Source organism: Dama dama, chromosome 8 (assembly GCF_033118175.1).
Source record: "Dama dama isolate Ldn47 chromosome 8, ASM3311817v1, whole genome shotgun sequence".
Classification (NCBI taxonomy): domain Eukaryota; kingdom Metazoa; phylum Chordata; class Mammalia; order Artiodactyla; family Cervidae; genus Dama; species Dama dama.
This window is the reverse complement of record NC_083688.1, coordinates 48653051-48674066: the sequence shown is the minus strand read 5'-3', so window position 1 is coordinate 48674066 and position 21016 is coordinate 48653051. Positions and strand designations below refer to the sequence as shown.

At 35.4% G+C, this 21016-nt stretch overlaps 1 protein-coding gene across 2 annotated transcripts in view; it reads right to left on the bottom strand.

Annotated features, from left to right (window-relative positions):
- Positions 1-21016, bottom strand: part of PGAP1 (post-GPI attachment to proteins inositol deacylase 1) — a 76265-nt gene that overhangs the window by 21022 nt on the left and 34227 nt on the right. Inside the window, exons 11-19 of one of the 2 annotated variants that reach the window (XM_061149094.1) lie at positions 20074-20120; positions 19636-19687; positions 14712-14789; positions 11283-11358; positions 4807-4880; positions 4649-4700; positions 3745-3811; positions 3263-3371; positions 2222-2260 (exon numbers count right to left, since the gene is read on the bottom strand). In XM_061149094.1, the coding sequence (XP_061005077.1) occupies positions 2222-2260; positions 3263-3371; positions 3745-3811; positions 4649-4700; positions 4807-4880; positions 11283-11358; positions 14712-14789; positions 19636-19687; positions 20074-20120 (594 nt within the window). Of the gene's footprint in view, positions 1-2221; positions 2261-3262; positions 3372-3744; positions 3812-4540; positions 4608-4648; positions 4701-4806; positions 4881-11282; positions 11359-14711; positions 14790-19635; positions 19688-20073; positions 20121-21016 lie in introns of both variants that reach the window. The other variant, XM_061149093.1, reaches the window with a different exon arrangement.

Here is a 21016-nt window from a genome sequence, read left to right as displayed (position 1 = left end):
CCTGGCTATTATAAACAGTGCTGCGATGAACATTGGGGTGCACGTGTCTCTTTCGGATATGGTTTCCTCGGTGTGTATGCCCAGAAGTGGGATTGCTGGGTCATATGGCAGTTCTATTTCCAGTTTTTTAAGAAATCTCCACACTGTTCTCCAAGGTGGCTGTACTAGTTTGCATTCCCACCAACAGTGTAAGAGGGTTCCCTTTTCTCCACACCCTCTCCAGCATTTATTGCTTGTAGACTTTTGGATAGCAGCCATCCTGACTGAAGTGTAATGGTACCTCATTGTGGTTTTGATTTGCATTTCTCTAATAATGAGTGATGTTGAGCATCTTTTCATGTGTTTGTTAGCCATCTGTATGTCTTCTTTGGAGGAATGTCTGTTTAGTTCTTTGGCCCATTTTTTGATTGGGTCATTTATTTTTCTGGAATTGAGCTGCAGGAGTTGCTTGTATATTTTTGAGATTAATCCTCTGTCTGTTGCTTCGTTTGCTATTATTTTCTCCCAATCTGAGGGCTGCCTTTTTACCTTGCTTATAGTTTCCTTTGTTGTGCAAAAGCTTTTAAGTTTAATTAGGTCCCATTTGTTTATTTTTGCTTTTATTTCCAATATTCTGGGAGGTGGGTAATAGAGGATCCTGCTGTGATTTATGTCGGCGAGTGTTTTGCCTATGTTCTCCTCTAGGAGTTTTATAGTTTCTGGTCTTACATTTAGATCTTTAATCCATTTTGAGTTTATTTTTGTGTATGGTGTTAGAAAGTGTTCTAGTTTCATTCTTTTACAAGTGGTTGACCAGTTTTCCCAGCACCACTTGTTAAAGAGGTTGCCTTTATTCCATTGTATCTCCTTGCCTCCTTTGTCAAAGATAAGGTGTCCATAGGTTCGTGGATTTATCTCTGGGTTTTCTATTCTGTTCCATTGATCTTGGTGCCAGTACCACACTGTCTTGATGACTGTGGCTTTGTAGTAGAGTCTGAAGTCAGGCAGGTTGATTCCTCCAGCTCCATTCTTCTTTCTCAAGATTACTTTGGCTATTCGAGGTTTTTTGTATTTCCATACAAACTGTGAAATTATTTGTTCTAGTTCTGTGAAAATTCATTTTCACAATATTGATTCTTCCAATCCATGAACACGGTATATTTCTCCATCTGTTTGTGTCCTCTTTGATTTCTTTCATCAGTGTTTTATAGTTTTCTATGTATAGGTCTTTCATTTCTTTAGGTAGATATACTCCTAAGTATTTTATTCTTTTTGTTGCAATGGTGAATGGTATTGTTTCCTTAATTTCTCTTTCTGTTTTCTCATTGTTAGTGTATAGGAATGCAAGGGATTTCTGTGTGTTAATTTTATATCCTGCAACTTTACTATATTCGTTGATTAGCTCTAGTAATTTTCTGGTAGAGTCTTTAGGGTTTTCTATGTAGAGGATTATGTCATCTGCAAATAGCGAGTTTCACTTCTTTTCCTACCTGGATTCCTTTTACTTCTTTTTCTGCTCTGATTGCTGTGGCCAAAACTTCCAAATCTATGCTGAATAGTAGTGGTGAGAGTGGGCACCCTTGTCTTGTTCCTGATTTCAGGGGAAATGCTTTCTATTTTTCACCATTGAGGGTAATGCTTGCTGTGGGTTTGTCATATATAGCTTCTATTATGTTGAGGTATGTTCCTTCTATTCCTGCTTTCTGGAGAGTTTTAATCATAAATGGGTGTTGAATTTTGTCAAAGGCTTTCTCTGCATCTATTGAGATAATCATATGGTTTTTATCTTTCAATTTGTTAATGTGGTGTATTACATTGATTGATTTGCAGATATTAAAGAATCCTTGCATTCCTGTGATAAAGCCCACTTGGTCATGATGTATGATTTTTTTAATATGTCGTTGGATTCTGTTTGCTAGAATTTGAAACAAGAAATTTTAGTATAACATTCATTTGAAAATCAGGAAGCAATTTTCATTTTTAGGAGGTATCAAACATGAAAGCATCACCTTAAAGCCAGGGGTGGCCAACTATGGACTGTGTACCAAGAATGGCTTTCAGATTTTATTAATGTGAGAAAAAAGAAGAAAAAAGTAGCTGAAGTAGTGGCAGCAGCAGCAGCAAGAGACTATATATAGTTTGTCTAAACATTTATCATCTGGCCCTTTACAGAAATGCTTACAACTTCTGTCTTAGAGTACCTATTCACAAGGCAATAAATAACTGACAAGAAGTCTCTTACCTGTCCAAGTATTTGTGAAAAGGAAGTCTTAACTGTCACCTAGTTTAAAAAACAATTATTTAAAAAGGTTATTTTTCCTATACTCACATTTTATTAAATGAGCACTCTACAACAATCACAATCACTACACTGTTATAATGATGAATCTAAAGGTACTCAAGATATGAAAAGAATTCTCCAAACTATCAACATTTAATTTGTCAGCTGCAGTTTTACTGTTCAGAACTATGCCCTGAATCAATTTCTTTTCGATTGGATGAATGCCATGATACATGAGTAAGCTTTTACTAACTAATATAGTTAATTAATCGGAATATCTTATGACCAGATCATACAAGATAAAGGAATTCACTGAATGACTGAATCCAGAAACTATACATTTATTTGCTGAAAAATTAAGCACAAATTAATCAACTTTCTATGTAACTTGTACTTTAAAATCTCAAACCTACAATTGTATGGTACTAAAAAAAGCTAAGCAAAACCACTTCTGAGTAAATTTAATAAAAATAGGTTTCACATGATATAATACCAGGAACAAACAGAGCACATGTAGAAAAATTTGAGCAAAAACAATATTTTAAAAAGAAATTCATTAGAAAGTCTGGGAAAAGGAAATATATCTTTCATAGAGAAGTTGTAAAATATCTATATTTTGTCAATACATGGACTTTTTGGAAAATAAAATATTTGTTAAAACATGGACATTCTGACAGCACGCAGTATTTGAAACCAAATTACTAACATAGCTCTTCCTATCTCTATAGTATTAGAAACATGAAGGCACAAGTTGAAAACCATTACATCCTTGCAGAATCCTTCAATGCAAGAAACACAAAGCAAGATATCAAAGCACCAATAACTTCCAAAAATCTAAAATAACTCACAGTATAGGTCAAACTGAAGCTTGGTTGTAGGACAGATTCTATTCACTTGACCTACTAATTCTGGTTTACCCTAAGAAAGTTCTAAAAAGGAATCCAAATATTTCCAGTATATTCTATAACTAAATCTTAAAAATTAAGCAAACATATAACTTACCTCATATTGACAGTCTGATGACGTGTACATTTTTAGTAATGCTACATGGCTATCATTATCGGGTTGAGCAATATGGAGTTTCACAGAAATATCAGTGGAAGATGGAACCCTGAAAATATAAACAATGAATTTTCAAATACAAAATGCTGTGAAATAACCGTGGCTAGGTCAATACTCAGTACCACAAAATGAAATACTGTAAGGAAGCTAGATGACACACACATGAGTTGGGGGAGAGGGTGGAAAGGGGTTTCTGTCTGATGCAAGTAAAGTTAAATTCTACACTGCTTAAATAAGAATACTGTATGTTATAATATTATATGTATTATCTTATGAGCACAATGCTACATAAAGGAAACCTATATTTTACTAAAAGGCACTATAATAATTTCACTAAAATTTTACTATGATTAAATAAACAAAGTAAACTATGTATTATTCAAAAACACAAAAGTTTAAGGTAAATTCTTTGATTTACTTACTGTGCAATGGTTAGTGAATCTTCATAAGACCAGGGAATATGAAGTTTATAGATACTAGTGATTTCTTCTGTGAAAACATAAAGGAAATATGTATTACTAAATTTATATTACTAAAGGTTATATAAGCTACTGTGATACGTAACTACAGATGGGCTTTCCAGGTGGTGACAGTGGTAAAGAACCTGGCTGCCAATGCAGGAGACATAAGAGATATGAATTCGATCTCTGGGTTGGGAAGAGTCCCTGGAGGAGGGCATGACAACCCACTCCAGTATTCTTGCCTGGAGAATCCCATGGACAGAGGAGACTGGTCGGCTACAATCCATAGAGTTGCAAGAGAGTCAGACAGGATCAAAACGACTTAGCATGCACATAGATGTGCTGATCTGCATTTATACAAGTACTCATTTCATTAAGAGTTACATCACATGATAAGAAATTAGGGAGAATTCTTTAATAATAATGTTTAATTAGGCCTACAAAAAGTTATTAGAACATATGGGAAGTACTATGAAACTGGAAAAAATTAAACAGCTAAATGTCAATTACTATTACAATAGGACAGCAAGATATACAGTATTTTTTAAATGTAAATATTTAAAACAGATCAAAAGTTTTACTGTTGAAAGGGTCTATGTTAAATTAATTGGAAATATATTATTATATTAATTGGAAATATATTATCATATATTAAATATTAATTTACATGGAAAAATAAGTATTACAGAAAATTCCAGTGAAGAAGACCTAAAGATTCTTCAAATGACAAAACTATTTTTTCAGAAAATATACTTACCCCATGGCTGATTCATATCAATGTATGACAAAACCCACTGAAATGTTGTGAAGTGACTGGCCTCCAACTAATTCAAAAAAAAAAAAAAAAGAAAGAAAATATACTTACCTTTGGCTCCTGAGCACTTGCTTACCACGTTGATTTTAAAAGCTTGGTATATCTAATAGGGTTTAACCACAAAGTAAAAAACAAAAAAACAGGTTTGTAAGTTTAACTAAGCAGTAAAGTGAAATCAAGTCCTTGTTATTGTCAAGATAATTAATTACCTGTCCAAAGTTCAGAAGCTCTATATTATAGAACAGACCACTTGTATTTAATATCACTTTCCTTGAAGACAATCCTGTTGAATTAAAAGTACTGTATTACTTAGAATACCAAAAAAAAAAATTTTTTTTAAAGTACAAAAGTACTGACTTTAAACAATGTCTAAATAATGCCAACAGATTTTTGATATTAAAAGAGTTTATAGGTTCTTGCTTTTGGTATGGAAGAATGGACTTCTAAAAATTCAATCCTCATTCAATAAATTCTGGACAAAAACAGAACATTTATAATGACTTTATTTATTTTTAAAATTTTATTACTGGAATATAATGGCTTTATAGTATTGTGTTAATTTTGCTGTTGTTGAACAACCAAAGTTTATCAGCTACATATGTCCCCTCCGTCTTGAACGGCCCTTCCACTCCCCTTCTCAAACCTACCCCTCTGGGTTGAGTACCAGGTTCAGTTTCCTGTGTTACACAGCAACTTCCTACTATCTGTGTTACATATGGTAACATGTATGTTTCAGTGATACTCTCAATTTGTCCTACCCTCCTCACTGTGTCTACATGTCTGTTTGCTATGTCTGTGTCTCTATTTCTGCCCTGCAAATAGGTTCATCTGTACTATTTTTCTAGATTCCATGTATATGTAATATTATTTGTTTTTCTCTTTCTGCCTTACTTCACTCTATACAATAGACTCTAGGTCCATCCACACCACTACAAATGACCCAATTTCATCCCTTTTTATGGCTGAGTATTATTCCATTGTGTATTATGTGAGATTCCATTGTATGTATGTACCAAATCTTTTTTTCCATTTATCTTTTAACTGAAGGATAATTGCTTTACGGACTTTTGTTGTTTTCTGTCAAACATCAACATGAATCAGCCATAGGTATACATACGTCCCCTCCCTTTTAGCCCTCCCTCCCATCCACCTCTGCACCCCACCCCTCTAGGCTGATGATGCAGAGCCCCTGCTTGAGTTCCCCGGGTCATACAGCCAATTCCCACTGGCTATCTATTTTACATGTGGTAATGTTCCCAGGCTACTCTCTCTACACATCTCACCCTCTCCGCCCCCTCCTCCTGTGTCCAAAGTCTGTTCTCTATGTCTGCTTCTCCATTGCTGCTCTGCAAATAAATTCATCACTACCATCTTTCTAGATTCCATATATATGCGTTAGTATACAATATTTATCTTTTTTCTGACTTACTTCACTCTGTATAATAGACTCTAGGTTTATCCACCTCATTAGAACTGACTCAAATGCATTCCTTTTTATGGCTGAGTAATATTCCATTGTATATATGTACCACAGCCTCTTTATCCATTCGTCAATGGACATTTAGGTTGCTTCCATATTCTAGCTATTGTAAATAATGCTACAATGAACACTGGGGTGCATATGTCTTTTTCAATTTTGGTTTTCTCAGGGTATATGCCTAGGAGTGGGACTGTTGGGTCATATGGTGGTCTTATTCCTAGTTTTTTAAGGAATCTCCATACTGTCTTCCATTCCCACCAACAGGGCAAGGTTTCCTTTTCTCCACACCTTCTCCAGCATTCACCGTTTGTAGACTTTTTGTCCACTTATCCGTTGATGGGCGTTTGGGCTGCTCCCATGTCCTGGCTACTGCAAACAGTGCTGCAATGATCACTGCAGTACATGTGCCTCTCTGAATTACGGTTTTCTCAGGATATATCTCCCATGGTAACAAGGTCATGCTTAAAATCTTGCATACTACTCTTCAGCATTACATGAACTAAGAACTTTCAGATGTCCAAACTGGGTTTAGAAAAGGTAGAGGGACCAGAAATCAAATTGCCAACATTCACTGGATCACAGAGAAAGCAAGTGAATTCCAGAAAAACATCTACCTCCATTTCATCAACTATGCCAAAGCCTTTGACTGTCTGGATCATAACAAACTGAGGAAAGCTCTTAAAGAGATGGGAATACCAGACCACCTTACCTGTCTCCTGAGAAACCTGTATGTGGGTTAAGATGCAACAGTTAGAACCCTGCATGGAACAACTGATTGGTTCAAGATCGAAGAAGGAATACGACAGGGCTGTCTGTTGTCATCTTGTTTATTTAATCTATATGCTGAGCACAACATGAGAAATGCCAGGCTGGATAAGTTACAAGCTGGAATCAAGATAAGTGGAAGAAACATTAACAACCTCAGATATAAAGATAATACAACTCAAATGGCAGAAAGCAAAGATGAGCTAAAGAGCCTCTTGACGAGTGTGAAGGAGAGTAAAAAAACTCAGCTTAAAACTAAATATTGAAAAAACTAAGATCATGGCATCTGGCCCCATTGCTTCATGGCAAATAGAAGTAGAAAAGGTGGAAGCAGTGACAGATTTCCTCTTCTTGGGCTCTAAAATCACTGCAGATGGTTACTGCAACCATGAGATCAGAAGATGATTGCTTTTTGACAGGAAAGCCATTACAAACCTAGACATGTGTTGAAAAGCAGAGACATCACTCTGCCGATAAAGGCTCATATAGTCAAGGCTATGGTCTTCCCAGCGGTTACATACAGTTATAAGAGCTGGACCATGAAGAAGGCAGTGTGCCAAAGAATTGATACCTTCAAACTGTGGTGCTGGAGAAGACTCCTGAGAACCCCCTGGAGAGCAAGGAGATCAAACCAGTCAATCTTAAAGGAAATAAACCCTGAATGTTCACTGGAAGGACTGATGCTGAAGCTGAAGCTCCAGTATTTTGGTCACCTGATATGAACTCAGGTGAGCCAACTCACTGGCAAAGTCCCTGATGCTGGGAAAGACTGAGGGCAGAAGAAGAAGGTGTCAGAAGACACGCTGTCTGGGTGGTATCAACAATGCAATGGACATGAACTTGGGCAAACTCCAGGAGATGGTGAGGGGCAGCAAGGCCTGGCATGCTGCAGTCCCTGGGGTTGCAAAGAGTCAGACACGACTGTGTGGCTGAACAACAGGGTATGTGCTCAGGAGTGAGACTGCTGGGTCATATGGTAGCTCTATTTTTAGTTTCTTTAAGGACTTTCAATAACATTTACCTGTTTTAAAAAATCACTACATATTTCCAATTTCAAAAAGGTATGCTTTCTTGGTAGCTACTTTCTCTTTTTTTAAAAAACACCTTAATCAATTTAAAAAATTACACCCACTTAGATGTGAATGCCTTTGAATAAGAATATGCAAATACAAGTATTCAGATGCTTCTTTGTAAAGAGAAAACAATAGGACAAACCACCACTGTGCAACAGACAGAAAAGGCTTGAAATAATTACCAAGTATATCACTAAAATTCTAATAATTAAAAAATAAATACTATATAATGTTAAGATTCTGTCAGGCCTATTTAGCACCAGCTAAAACACATAACCAGGTTTTTCATAATATTGCATTCTCCTATTTTATAGGATCAAAAATTGAATTTAAGAAAATAGATGTAAGAAATTTGATCAACATGTAAACAATTTCTTAAATAGAAGGTGTACCATCAATTTGTGATTAATAAATCACTTTTAGGACACACTGCTTAGACATTCAATTACAAACCATTTTAATGAGTACCTCTTGTAAACAGTATTTTAAAATACAGCACTGAATTTAAGGCAACTCAAAATGAACAACAGGAGAAAAACTATTAGATACAAAGTGTCCTTCACACTTTACTTACTCTAATTTGAAATATCATTCATTGTGCTACCTTCTTCACAAGAAAGATGGACTATCTTTTGTATGTTTTACAAATTCTAACAAGAGGTAAGAAATAATTTAAAATTTTGCTTTCCACTATGGCAAAAAAGGAAATCAGAAGCTAAACATTGTACTTAACTTAAAAAACATTTTTAGTCTGACTCACACCATAAAGATTTTAGAAAGAACATCTTTATTATTAAAATGTTGATAGACCCAACACAGACAAAGACTGTTACAAGAGACAAGGAAGGATACTACATAATGATCAAGGGATCAATCCAAGAAGACATAACAATTGTAAATATTTATCCACTCAACATAGGAGCATCTCACTACATAAGGCAAATGCTAACAGCCATAAAAGAGGAAATTGACAGTAGCACAATAATAGTGGGGGGTCTTTAACACCCACTTACACCAATGGACTTTTGAACTGTGGTGATGGAAAAGACTCTTGAGAGTTCCTTGGACTGCAAGGAGATCCAACCAGTCCATTCTAAAGGAACTCAATCCTGAATATTCATTGGAGGGACTGATTCTGAGGCTGAAACTCTAATACTTTGGCCACCTGATACGAAGAACTGACTCCTTAGAAAAGACCCTGATGCTGGGAAAGACTGAAGGCAGGAGAAGGGGACGACAGAGGATGAGATGGGTGGATGGCATCACCAACTCAATGGACATGAGTTTGAGCAAGCTTCAGGAGATGGTGAAGGACAAGGGAAGCCTGGTGTGCTGCAGTCCATGGGATTGCAAAGAGTTGGACACAAATGAGCAACTGATGACCACCACCACCAATGGACAGACAGAAAATTACAAGGAAACACAAGCATTAAATGACACATTAGACCAGACAGACTTAGTTGATGTGTAAACGTTTCATCCAAAAGTAACAGAATACCCTTTCTTCTCAAGTGCACATGAGACATTCTCCAGGATGGATCACATCTTGGTCACAAATCAAGCCTCAGTAAATTTAAGAAAACTGAAATCATATCAAGTATCTTTTCTGACCACAATGCTATGAGATTAGAATATAGGAAAAAAACAACTATAAAAAAGAAATACAAACACATGGAGGCTAAATAATATGCTACTAAATAACAACCAATGGATCATTTCAATATACACTAATTAATCAATGTGGTACACCATACTAACAAACTAAAGAATAAAAACCATATGATAATCTCAACAGATACAGAAAAAGCTTTTGACGAAATTAAAAATCCATTTATGGTAAAAACTCTCCAGAAAGTGGACATAGAGGGAACATACCTCAACCTAATAAAGGCCATGTATGACAAACCCACAGCAAATATGAAGTACTGAAAGCATTTCTTCTAAGATCCCATTTACCATCACAACAAAAAGAATATAATACTTAGGAATAAACCTATCTACAGAACTTAAAGACCAGTACTAGAAAACTACCAGATATCAGTGAAAGTAATCAAAGACAACACAGATGGAGAGATACAGCATGTTCTTGGATCAAAAGAATCAATACTGTGAAAATGACTATCCTACTCAAAGCAATCTACAGATTCAATGCAATCCCTATCAATTACAAATGGTATTTTACTCAGAAATAGAACAAAAAACTTTACAATATATGTAGAAACACAGATGACCACAAATAGCCAAAGCAATCTTGAGAAAGAAAAGGGGAGCTGGAGGAATCAGGCTTCCTGACCTCAGACTATACTACATAGCTACAGTAATCAAAACATTATGGTTCTGACACAAAAACAGAAAAATAGATCAATGGAACATGACAGAAAGTCCAGAGATAAACTCACACACTGATAGTCACTTAATCTATGAAAAAGGAGGCAAGATTATTCAAGAAAAGACAATCTCTTCAATAAGTTATTCTGGAAAAATTGGCCAGATATCAATACATGTAAAAGAATGAAATCAGAACATTCCCTAACGTCATATGCAAAAAAAATCTCAAACTGGATTAAAGACCTAAAAGTAAGGCTGGACACTATAAACTCATAGAGAAAACCATAGGCAGAATACTCTTTGATATAAATTGCAGCAAGATTTTTAATCTACCTCCTAGAGTAACGAGAATAAGAACAAAAATAAACAAATGGGACCTAATTAAACATAAAAGCTCTTGCACAGCAAAGGAAGCCATAAACAAAATGAAAAGATAACCCTCAGAAGGGGGTAAAAACATCTGCCAGCAAAGCAACTAACAAGGGATTAACCTCCAAAATATACAAACAGCTCTGCAGCTCAATTGAAAAAAAAAAAAAAATCAAAAGATGGGCAGAAGATCTAAACAAGAATCAAACCACTGAGTCACATCACATGGTTATTCTAAGAACTATACTAGAAATATACACAAAAAATGTTACAAGGCTCTCCATTATTACAACTAACTGGCAAAATAAATCAACAGTCTACCAAAAAGAAAAACAATTCTTAAGGTTTCCAAAATCCAGCTCCCCCGTTGGCTCAGTGGTAAAGAATCTCTCTGCCAATGTAGGAACGACAAGTTTGATCCTGATCCAGGAAGATCCTATGTGGCTCAGAGCAACTAACCCCATGTACCACAACTATTGGGTCTATGCTCTAGAGCCCATGAGCCACAACTACTGAAGACCACACACCCAGAGCACATACTCCACAACAAAGAAGCCACCACAATGGGAAGCCCACGCATTGCATCTAAAGAAAATCCCATGCGCAATGAAGAGCCAGTGAAGCCAAAAGCTGAAAGAAAAAAAAAAATTTCCAAAATCAAAGTACTTACCAAAGGAAAAAAGATGAGTTACAGGAAGCTGTATGGATCTTGTCTCTTTTTTAAAGAATTCACAATCTACAACAAACTGGAATATAAAACATTGATTTATTAGGAAAAATAGAATTAAATGTATAGTAAAATATCTTCACTTGATATTTGAGTAGAAAATAAACATCTATAAACTTCAGTTTTGAAGAAGGCATTCTATTGTCTATTACAGTCCAACTCTCCAGCTATATTTAGGGGGCATGAATTCCTCAAGGAGAGATGCTAAGCTAAAAAAAATTGGTGAAAAATCTTAACTTAATAAATTATTAGAGGGTCATATCTATAAGAGCAGATGTACAGCACAGTTTTCTTGTAGTTAGTTTTAGGTGTTTGTAGAAGAGGGACCATAAAGGATGGATAAAAACATTAAGAGCAAAAGTTAATTCAAGATTAATTAGGAATTTAGATAATATATCCCCGAACTCTTTCTGTCAAAATAAAATGTGATCTTGTTCCATCTTTTAAAATTTTCCATATTTATTATGTCTCTACAGTCTAATTAGACTACAAAAGGCTTTTGGAGACATACTGCCATTCATTTACAGATGCTTAATGCTATTCATGTAAGATTACTTCTAATCTTACATGAGGCTAAACAGTGATTATAGTAAATGGAAAAGAGGTTCACTGCGTACAAAGAAAAAGAAATGCTATCTCAAAAAAAAAGTAAACCTAAAATGTGACATCTCCATCAGTGCAATTTCCATAATGACATTTCTCGTCTAATAACATTTCCACAGTGGTGTCAGGATCTTCATTCTCAGCTATCTAATAGAACAGTTTCATTAAAATTGTTTCCACAATCCAACTAAATGACTCTAATCTATATGAGCTGAGGAAGAAATTAATCTGATGCCTAACTGTAGCTAGCAAGTAGTTTGCAATGCACTGTTAAGTAAAAAGCCAGTGGGGTCTACCTTAGGCTTTTCCAGTAACTGCACCTTCGACTGTATTTTAAGCTGTTTTATTTTGTTTGGGTGGAATTTTGATTGTTTTTGAAAATGAAAAACAGATGAGGGAAGATGCTACCAGAATGCACACACATAGGGAAACAAAAGAAAAAGATTTACTAAGGGGCTCTGCTTTTATTTTCCCCTCTTTAATTAGAAGGCAAAGAATACTATCAGATATTTCCATTATAAAAAACAGCCGTTATAGAAAAATCATTATAGAGAAAAATATAGAGAAAAATCGTTATAGAGAAATCATTTATTGAGCACAATTATTCATTATATTTTTATAGGTGCCTTTAGCTGAGACACTGCCTAAGATACGAAGAAATTTTTAATCACTTTAACAAGTAATTAAAATAATACAAATTTTATTACTACTTTAAAAATTTGGCCATTTCTTTATGGAATAAACCTTTATCCAAAAAAGAATTCATGAGTCTGTCTCTGAAATATACAGATAAGTAAATTTCTAATGGACTTAATTTTGTTTTCTGTCATTAAAAAATGCAGGTAATTCCATATTTACATTTGGAAAACTATATTAAGACAATCAGTTGACTCAAAAACTTTTTAAACTGCCTATTTAAATACATGTATCCTTCTGGCGATGGGTTGCAACAAACACAGAAATCATGAAAGACCTAAGTTACCATCCTTGTGAGACTGGGTGTGCAACAACTAGAGTAAGCAGTGTTACTTTCCAAAGAGTGTTCACTAAGTATTTATTAGGCTGCTAAGACTGGCTATTTGAGAAAGGCTCATTAATTTCTTGGAATAATCAGAGAAGGCCTTGTTTGGGAAGATGTTAAATTCATTCAAAACCAACTTACCTGAAAGAAAAACCCTTAAAGAGAGCTTTTAGTACTGAAGATGTTGAATTACCTCTCACTTGAGCTAAGCAAAACAAAACAATGAATCCATTACAAGGTACTCCTGAGACTCAGTCTTTGAGATGACTCCTAACTACATCCCCTTTTCTTTTTTACTTTAAATATTTCCAGTGATTTTGGCCCCAAATCTCATTAACTTTTTTATTCAAGAAACATTTGAATGTATATCTGGTGGTCACTAGAGATTTCACTTCACTAAAGGTTTAGGATGCAGAGTAAAACCCATTTAGTCCTTACTCTCAATAAGTTCATACTGTGGTTTGGCAATAAAGACATAAATTATAATTCAGTGTAAAATATTCCTCAAAGAACTTATAAACAAAATATGGGACTAAGTAAGAGGTTATTGGAGTTGGAGTAATATTTTACTCCAATAAAAGGAAAACAGGGCACACTTAGGTTAGATGTTGAAGGATGAGTTTGCTGGGTAAAATGTCCCTGCCTACTTCTCTCAAAAATTACCATCCTTTTATTTCTACTCCCACTGCATGACTACAAGCCTGCAAAACCCCTTAACAGGTGCCTGGTCTGTCTTGCTTCTAATCCATCCTATACCATAAATAGATTCACTGTCCAAAACAAATAGCTCTGATCCCATTACTACCATGGTGAAAAATCTTTTGGTTCCCTTCTGGCTTCTGAATCTTCCAGTGAAGGACGTCCACAATATGGCCATGAACTACTTTTCCAGACTTTTCTTCCACTACTTTTCCTCTATCCATGGTAGCTATCCTTTTAAAACTATTTACTTATTCACTATTTTCCAAACATACCCTACACCTTCCATGCTCTGATTTTACTATTTATGTCTCAAAGATGTTGTTCATTATAACTTTCTGCAATAATGTTACTATTGAGCATCTGGAATATGGCTAGTACAACTAAGGATCTGAATTTTCACTTTAAGTTTAATTAATTTAAATTTAAATAGTCACATGTGCTAATGGCTACCAAAGCAGATAGCCCAGGTCTGGAATACTCAATCTGTCTATAAAAACACTAACTATCCTTTAACGTAATTTTAAATATCACCTGAAACTAATGTCTTTTGTGATTTCATCAGTCAGAGATATCTCCCCCTTTAACGCCTTTCAAGGATTTGCAATATTCTGATTTGTATTATACATTTTTGGGTACCTCTTTCATCTTCCCCTACCCCTGGCTATCAAATATATTTCTATCCCTCTAACCAACAGTATGTAAGCTTTCTGAGAACAGAGTTCATGTCCTCCTCTTTTGTGTGCCTCCTATGATTCCTGGCACAGAGTTTTTGCACATAAAAGGGTACTCAATAATTAACATATTTTGAAAGACTGATAAAGTAGAAATAATTCCCACTTGAAACAAAAAGACTTGGATTTATTCTGCTTAGTTCAAGTCAGAGTAGATGATCCCAATGACTTAAACAGTCTTAAGTGGATCACCAACCCAGCCACTATTTTAGATGTTTTAGGTAAGTGCTATGCTGAAGAATGTATCAAAAAACGACTTAAATATTTAGCGTAAGTATCCCAGAAACATTCTGATAACAGACTCTTGCTTGTTACCTTACTTCCATGAATAGATGGTACATAAACAACAAGATGAGACAAAGATGGATAGTCTTGAAGTCTTAACGTCAGAGACTAAAAAAAGATGAAAAAAAAAGCTGATTTTATTTAGGATATACAGAGCTTAAAGCATGTTAAAAGATAAATTACAAACCCATTTCTTACTTAGTAACTTACAAAAAAACTGACTTCAAACTTTATGTTCAGTACTTCATAAAATGCCCACGTTTACATTTTCAGGTCAATGAACCTGCTGAATGTCAAATTTCTAATAATTAAGTTAATATGGACTGCCAAATATTCCCTGAACTATATCGCTTCAAGTAAAACAAATGAAACGTAACACTAAATTTAATTATTTTACAAAATTATTTCCAGATATGGTCTCTTATAATTTGTCTACTTGTTTTGTATAATATTACAGTATGATTTCTACATTGATTTTGATGATATATGACAAAGAGCACTCAATAGTTGAATGGATGCTCAATGACAGAACAATTGCAACTTAATCTGAAATGATTCTGATCTAGCTCATGTAATAAACAGTTGCTGGCTAATGATGTATGAACATTATCCCTTGGAACTTGTTCAGTAAGTGACATGAATGAACTACGCAAGTCTAACAACGCACCTCACCAAATGAGCATCTCTTCTCTTCTCAAAGCTAAGGCCTTATCTTACAGTCCATATTTTGAGGAATGACTAGATAGGAGACTGGTCTATTTAATGAAAAGCTAGGCCACCAAATATAGTTTTCAAGTTTTTTTTTTTTTTTTTCTGACAATAGATGTGGGAAATGGGAGTAAGTTATATGTTGCAACAATCTTATGCATTAAGAAATTTATGCACTTAACAATCTCCACTGTTCTTCAGAAGCACCCATGTGGGGCAATCTGGACTGAGAACCTGAAGCACACTATCACGAGTGGTCCTCAAACAACCTGACCAGATTCATCTAGGAGTGCTTATTAAACTCCTGGGCTGTTGGAGAGCCAGGGTGCAATATATCCCTATGAATGATGCTCATAATATGAGTTAAGAGCATCAGGAGCGGGGAATGAAGAAAGAATTCATAGGGCCTGGACTCCATCTGAGGCCTGTCCGTGCTGGTCGTGCATGGCAACCTCTCCAGTGGACTCTGAACTCTCTGCTTAGTGCCTGTGGGAACGACAATGGAAGGATAAGACCCCCTCCGGACAGGGGAACCTTGAAGATCGTATCCAGGTTACTCATCACCTAAGAGAAAACAGACACTAATCACCCCGGCCTCCGGACAGTATCTATCGGAATGTAACCACAGGCTTATCGGTTATTAACTGGTTGGAATGCAACCGTGGGCTTATTGATTATTAACTGTTTGAACACATAACACCTGAATGATGGGGTTATTGTGATTGTATTTACCCTTCCTTTGTAAGCCTCAAGGGATCTGGGGTGGTGAGTTTGGACACATACACATGGGGTATAAAAGATTTTCACAAATGCTGGTCGGGGTCCTTGGCTAAGAGGAGACTCTGCCTTGGGCCCACTGGTGTAATAAACTGCACTCCACTAAATAAATAAATAAACTCCTGGGCTGCATATCAACTGATTAAAGAAAGTCTCTATAGCCAACTTACATATTCTAATGTAAATTAAAAGGTGACAGGGGCTTCCCAGGTGGCGCAGTGGTAAAGAATTTGTCTGTCAGAGGCAGGAGATGCAGTTAAATCCCTGGGTCAGGAAGATTCTCAGGAGTAGGAAATGGCAACCCACTCCAGTATTCTTGCCTGGAAAATTCCATGGGCAGAGGAGCCAGGCAAGCTACAATCGCAGAGTCAGACACGACTTAGCAACTGAACACACACACATGCGTGCCTGTGTGCGCGGTCATGTCCGACTCTTTGCAACCCCGTGGACTATAGCCCGCCAGACTCCTCTGTCCATGGAAGTTTCCAGGCAAGAATACTAGAGAGGGTTGCCATTTCCTACTCCAGGGGATCTTCCGACCCAGGGATCAAACCCAGTCTCCTGCATTGGCAGGCAGATTCTTTACCACTGTGCCACCTGGGAAGCCAGAGCACGTGCACACACACAAAAGGACCACACAAGCCAAAGCTCCAGGCAATGAGACCAACCAGGTAAGTGGCAGACAATATGAAAGATAAGTTAATTAGAAAGAACCATGGCTATCTGTGTAGCTATCCACTCTGAGAGCTTTTGTTGCTCTCAAGAAAAATTTTTTTTCTCAAGAATTTTTTTTTCAGGTCAGTCAGTTCAGTCACTCAGTTGTGTCTGATTCTTTGTGACCCCATGAACTGCAGCATGCTAGGCCTCCCTGTCCATCACCAACTCCCAGAGTTTACTCAAACTCCTGTCCACTGAGCCTGTGATGCCATCCAACCATCTCATCCTGTCGTCCCCTTCTCCTCCTGCCTTCAATCTTTCAATTTTTCAGATCAGAATACTTTAAAAAGATATGAGAATGTCAAAGTACATTTACTTATCAAGTTAAGCTCCCATATAGTTATAAAATCAGTAGGAATTTGGCAAGATACTATTTATGAAATTGCTACATTGAAAGGTAAGGTTAATACAAAGTTGAAAATTTTTCAGTGTTTTAAAAATAAAAATTACCTTAATGTTAAGGCAACACACATAAAAAAAACAAATAACAGTGTTTGGACGTCAGAAACCCTTCAATTTCTGCTGCTGTGTGTGGGGCAAAGCTGTGGTGCTGTTTAATTTAGGCAAAAGAGTGACAAGGTAACTTTTCTCATATAACTTAGATTTCTTTCCAAAGGTAATTGTTTTGTTTTTAGCAATAAGTCCATTTGGGCTCACGAAATTGTCGGTGTGCTGTGGTTTGTGTGTTTTTAGAAACTTCTTCACTGTGCCATGACAGAAAAGCTCCATATGATTGGTGCTCTGAAGGCCCTAAACTGCTTTGCTAGAGGATTCCATCTACTTGTTAACAATTCAGTCAGCAGAGGTGCTCAAAATGGTGTGATTCTCACGTGGCATTACCCTTGTTGAGAAGACATAAATAAGAATAGAACTCACAGAATTTTTTTACTTCAATCTTTCCTTTCAACTTCACGTCAAAGTAACTTTGTGTGCTTTTTATAAATGGCTAACACACACAAATGTATATATGTAATTTTGACTTTCATTATAATGGCAAAGTTTATTTGCATTTAATAATTACAATCATCTTCAGTTGAGAATAACTAAGACAGCAGAAGATTATAATCCTTCCTTTCTAACTTCTCTCTTTTCTCCTCAAATCCAGCAGGCTTTTAATGCCGCCCAGCACTTTCTCATAGCATCCACTATAAAAAGTAAGCAGAGGGAAGAACTTGTTCTCCTACTGCTCAGCCAGCTGTTTCTTACATTTAGAAAAAAATAACACAGGGGACTAAAACTAGATCAATATATTGTTTAATCTTTGAGACTAAAAAATAATATAAAAATATTATGGTTTAAGAGTTAACTTTTTAAAAATAGTAATAAAATAATATTTTATCAGGTTTTTAATCATTTATTTCTTTCTAACTCTTAAATTGGGCTTCTACAGTGGCTCAGTGGTAAAGAATCCGTCTGCAATGCAGGAGCCAAAGGAGATATGGGTTCGATCCCTGGGTTGGGAAGATCCCCTGGAGAAGGGAATGGCAACCCACTCCAGTATCTGTGCCTGGAAAATCCCATGGACAGAGGAGCCTGGCGGGCCACAGTCCATACGGTTGCAAGGAGTCAGACATGACTAAAGTGACTTAGCACACACAGCTCTTAAATTACAGACTGAAGAGGATATCCAAACTGAAAATTCAAGGAAATATTTAATACACCTTATCAATGACTTGTCAGTAAGTACATCCTATTACTTTTGTTTTTGTTTTGATCCAGCATAGACAGTTAGGATAGAACTAGTGAGAGACCTTAAAAATGTTCTTGTGAGTGAAATCAGTTATTTGTCATATCAAAACAAAGCCACATGAATAAATATGCACCAAGTAAGACTGACCAAAGCGACAGAAAAAAAATCACTGCAATCATTCCAAAGTCCAGTGTAAGTGACTTGCAATTATTCATTCTGTCATCATTCCTCTCCTTGGTGCAGTACAGACTTGACTATACACACAGATAAACAAACATTCATGAGGACAAATAACTGGAGCTGGGAGATGACCAGGACCAACCAGAGGACTGCACATCCAACTGTATGAATACAGTATTCATTAGAACAATTTTTTTGACAATATATTTTAAAGTATATATTTATTTGAAGACTAAAAGCTACCAATTCTAGCACATGATTACCAGTGTAATAAATACAATGTGGAAATTAGAACAGACATTTTCTAATATCAAATTTTAGAATTGTTCTATTTTTCAACAACAGATTTTATTGAGTATGCAAATTAACCTTTTGTAAAGACTACTGACCTGCCACAACTGCTTAAGGAAATCACTAGCAATTATTAAATAAATTCTATGGAACCTTAGATAAAAGTAGATAGTTACTGAAGGGTTTAGCCACAGATAATATTGAAATTGAAATCTGTTTTGTGTCTTTTTGTGATGCTTACTTCCCCAAACAAATTCTGAGTATACTCAACTCAGTATTTTAAGACAGACCATTCTAAACAAACTCTCAAATTAAATCTTAAAATTTATCTATCTTTTATTATGATGCTATAACATATAGATTTAATTTTATCTAGGATTGATGACCTGTTTTCATCTATGAAAGCTAAAAAAAAAAAATGCTATTCTCTATTAAGTGTATTTCTAGAGAAAATATTTCTAAAATGTACATTAGCAAATCTCAAAATTTATTTATTACCTAGATGAATTTAATCAAATAACATACTGTATATTCCTATATGTTCAAATATTTTTTTCACCTGGATATTAACATTCTAAAGCCATAATTTACCTTAATTGTTGGCAGCAGTTCAGCTTTCCATGATAAATCAACCCCTTGCCGGCTTGGAAATACATATGAAAATATAATTAAAGGACAAATATATTAAAGTATTATAAATTACCAATAAGCATCAGAACAACAAGAAACCATCCATGGACCTATCAGAAACACTTCTAATGAAGTCAAGTCTGGTAAGTCTAACACAATACGCTTTATCCACATAGTCCTTTTGGGCACACAAAGTAGTTTTTCCTAGCAACCAATTGCCAATGTTTGCAAAAATTACTAGTATGTTAATTTTATTTATTTTTAATTTTAAAATCAATATTATAATTTAGTACGGTAGCAAAATGACAGTAAGTGTATTTGAAGCAACTCTGAAAGTGTAATTTGAGTATATCTTATGTTGAGAAAATGAACTAAAGGCTTTATGTTTAAAACACTTACCACATAGAAGTGCTGTTTATGCAGCCAAAAATCCAACTATTTGTATCCTATTGATTAGTAACACAAAACAAAGCACAATATTATAGAAAATAACTATATAAAATAAGCATTTCACTGTTTATGATAGGGTCAGTAGGCATAATGAAACATAAAATAATAACTTGCTATTCAGAAATGTATTCAAAATGGTCTCAAAAGTCAAACAGGTCAATGGTAGGCAAAGAAGTCTAAACAGACAGGTAAGCAAGTAACCTGGAGCAGCAGTACGAGAGATGAGATGATGGGTAATCTTTCCATAGCATACTGCTAAGCAGGTCTAATTTCTGAACAAACATTTAGATTTCAGCAATGTCCACACTTTAATTAGATAGAAATTACAAAGAAAGTAACCTACATTTTAACAAAAAATAAGAATGAACTACAAGATTACTTTCATACAAAGAGGGGGAAAAAAGCCAGAGTCAAGCCAAGTAATTAAAAATAATAATCTAATATAGCTTTTTAGTTTATCATTTGAGTTCTCATTTGATTACTAGACAGGTAACTTTTATGCAACTGAGATTGTGCTTGGATTGAAACACAATTCCAAGGGTTTAAGACTAAAGCTTAGTTGTAACTTTGTTAGTGCAGATTGGGAATACTGCAGAGATGGCTGTGGTATTTTAACAATATTACATATTCAGCTTCAGTTATTTAAAAGCAGTATGACCAAAGATTGTCACTTCAACTTTTAATGAAGTAGTAAGAGCAGTGCTCCAAGATCTAACAATACTGAACTCCTACCAGAGCATAAGAGAATAAGAAACACTGCTGAGACAGCTACATACATTGTCCCTTAGTATGTAGACAGGGCAATAAAAGTATCAACGTTTTCATTCAAATAGAATTTATAAAATCTAATCCGGAGCCAAGGAATTATGCTAAACCCTCAAGAAAAATGATG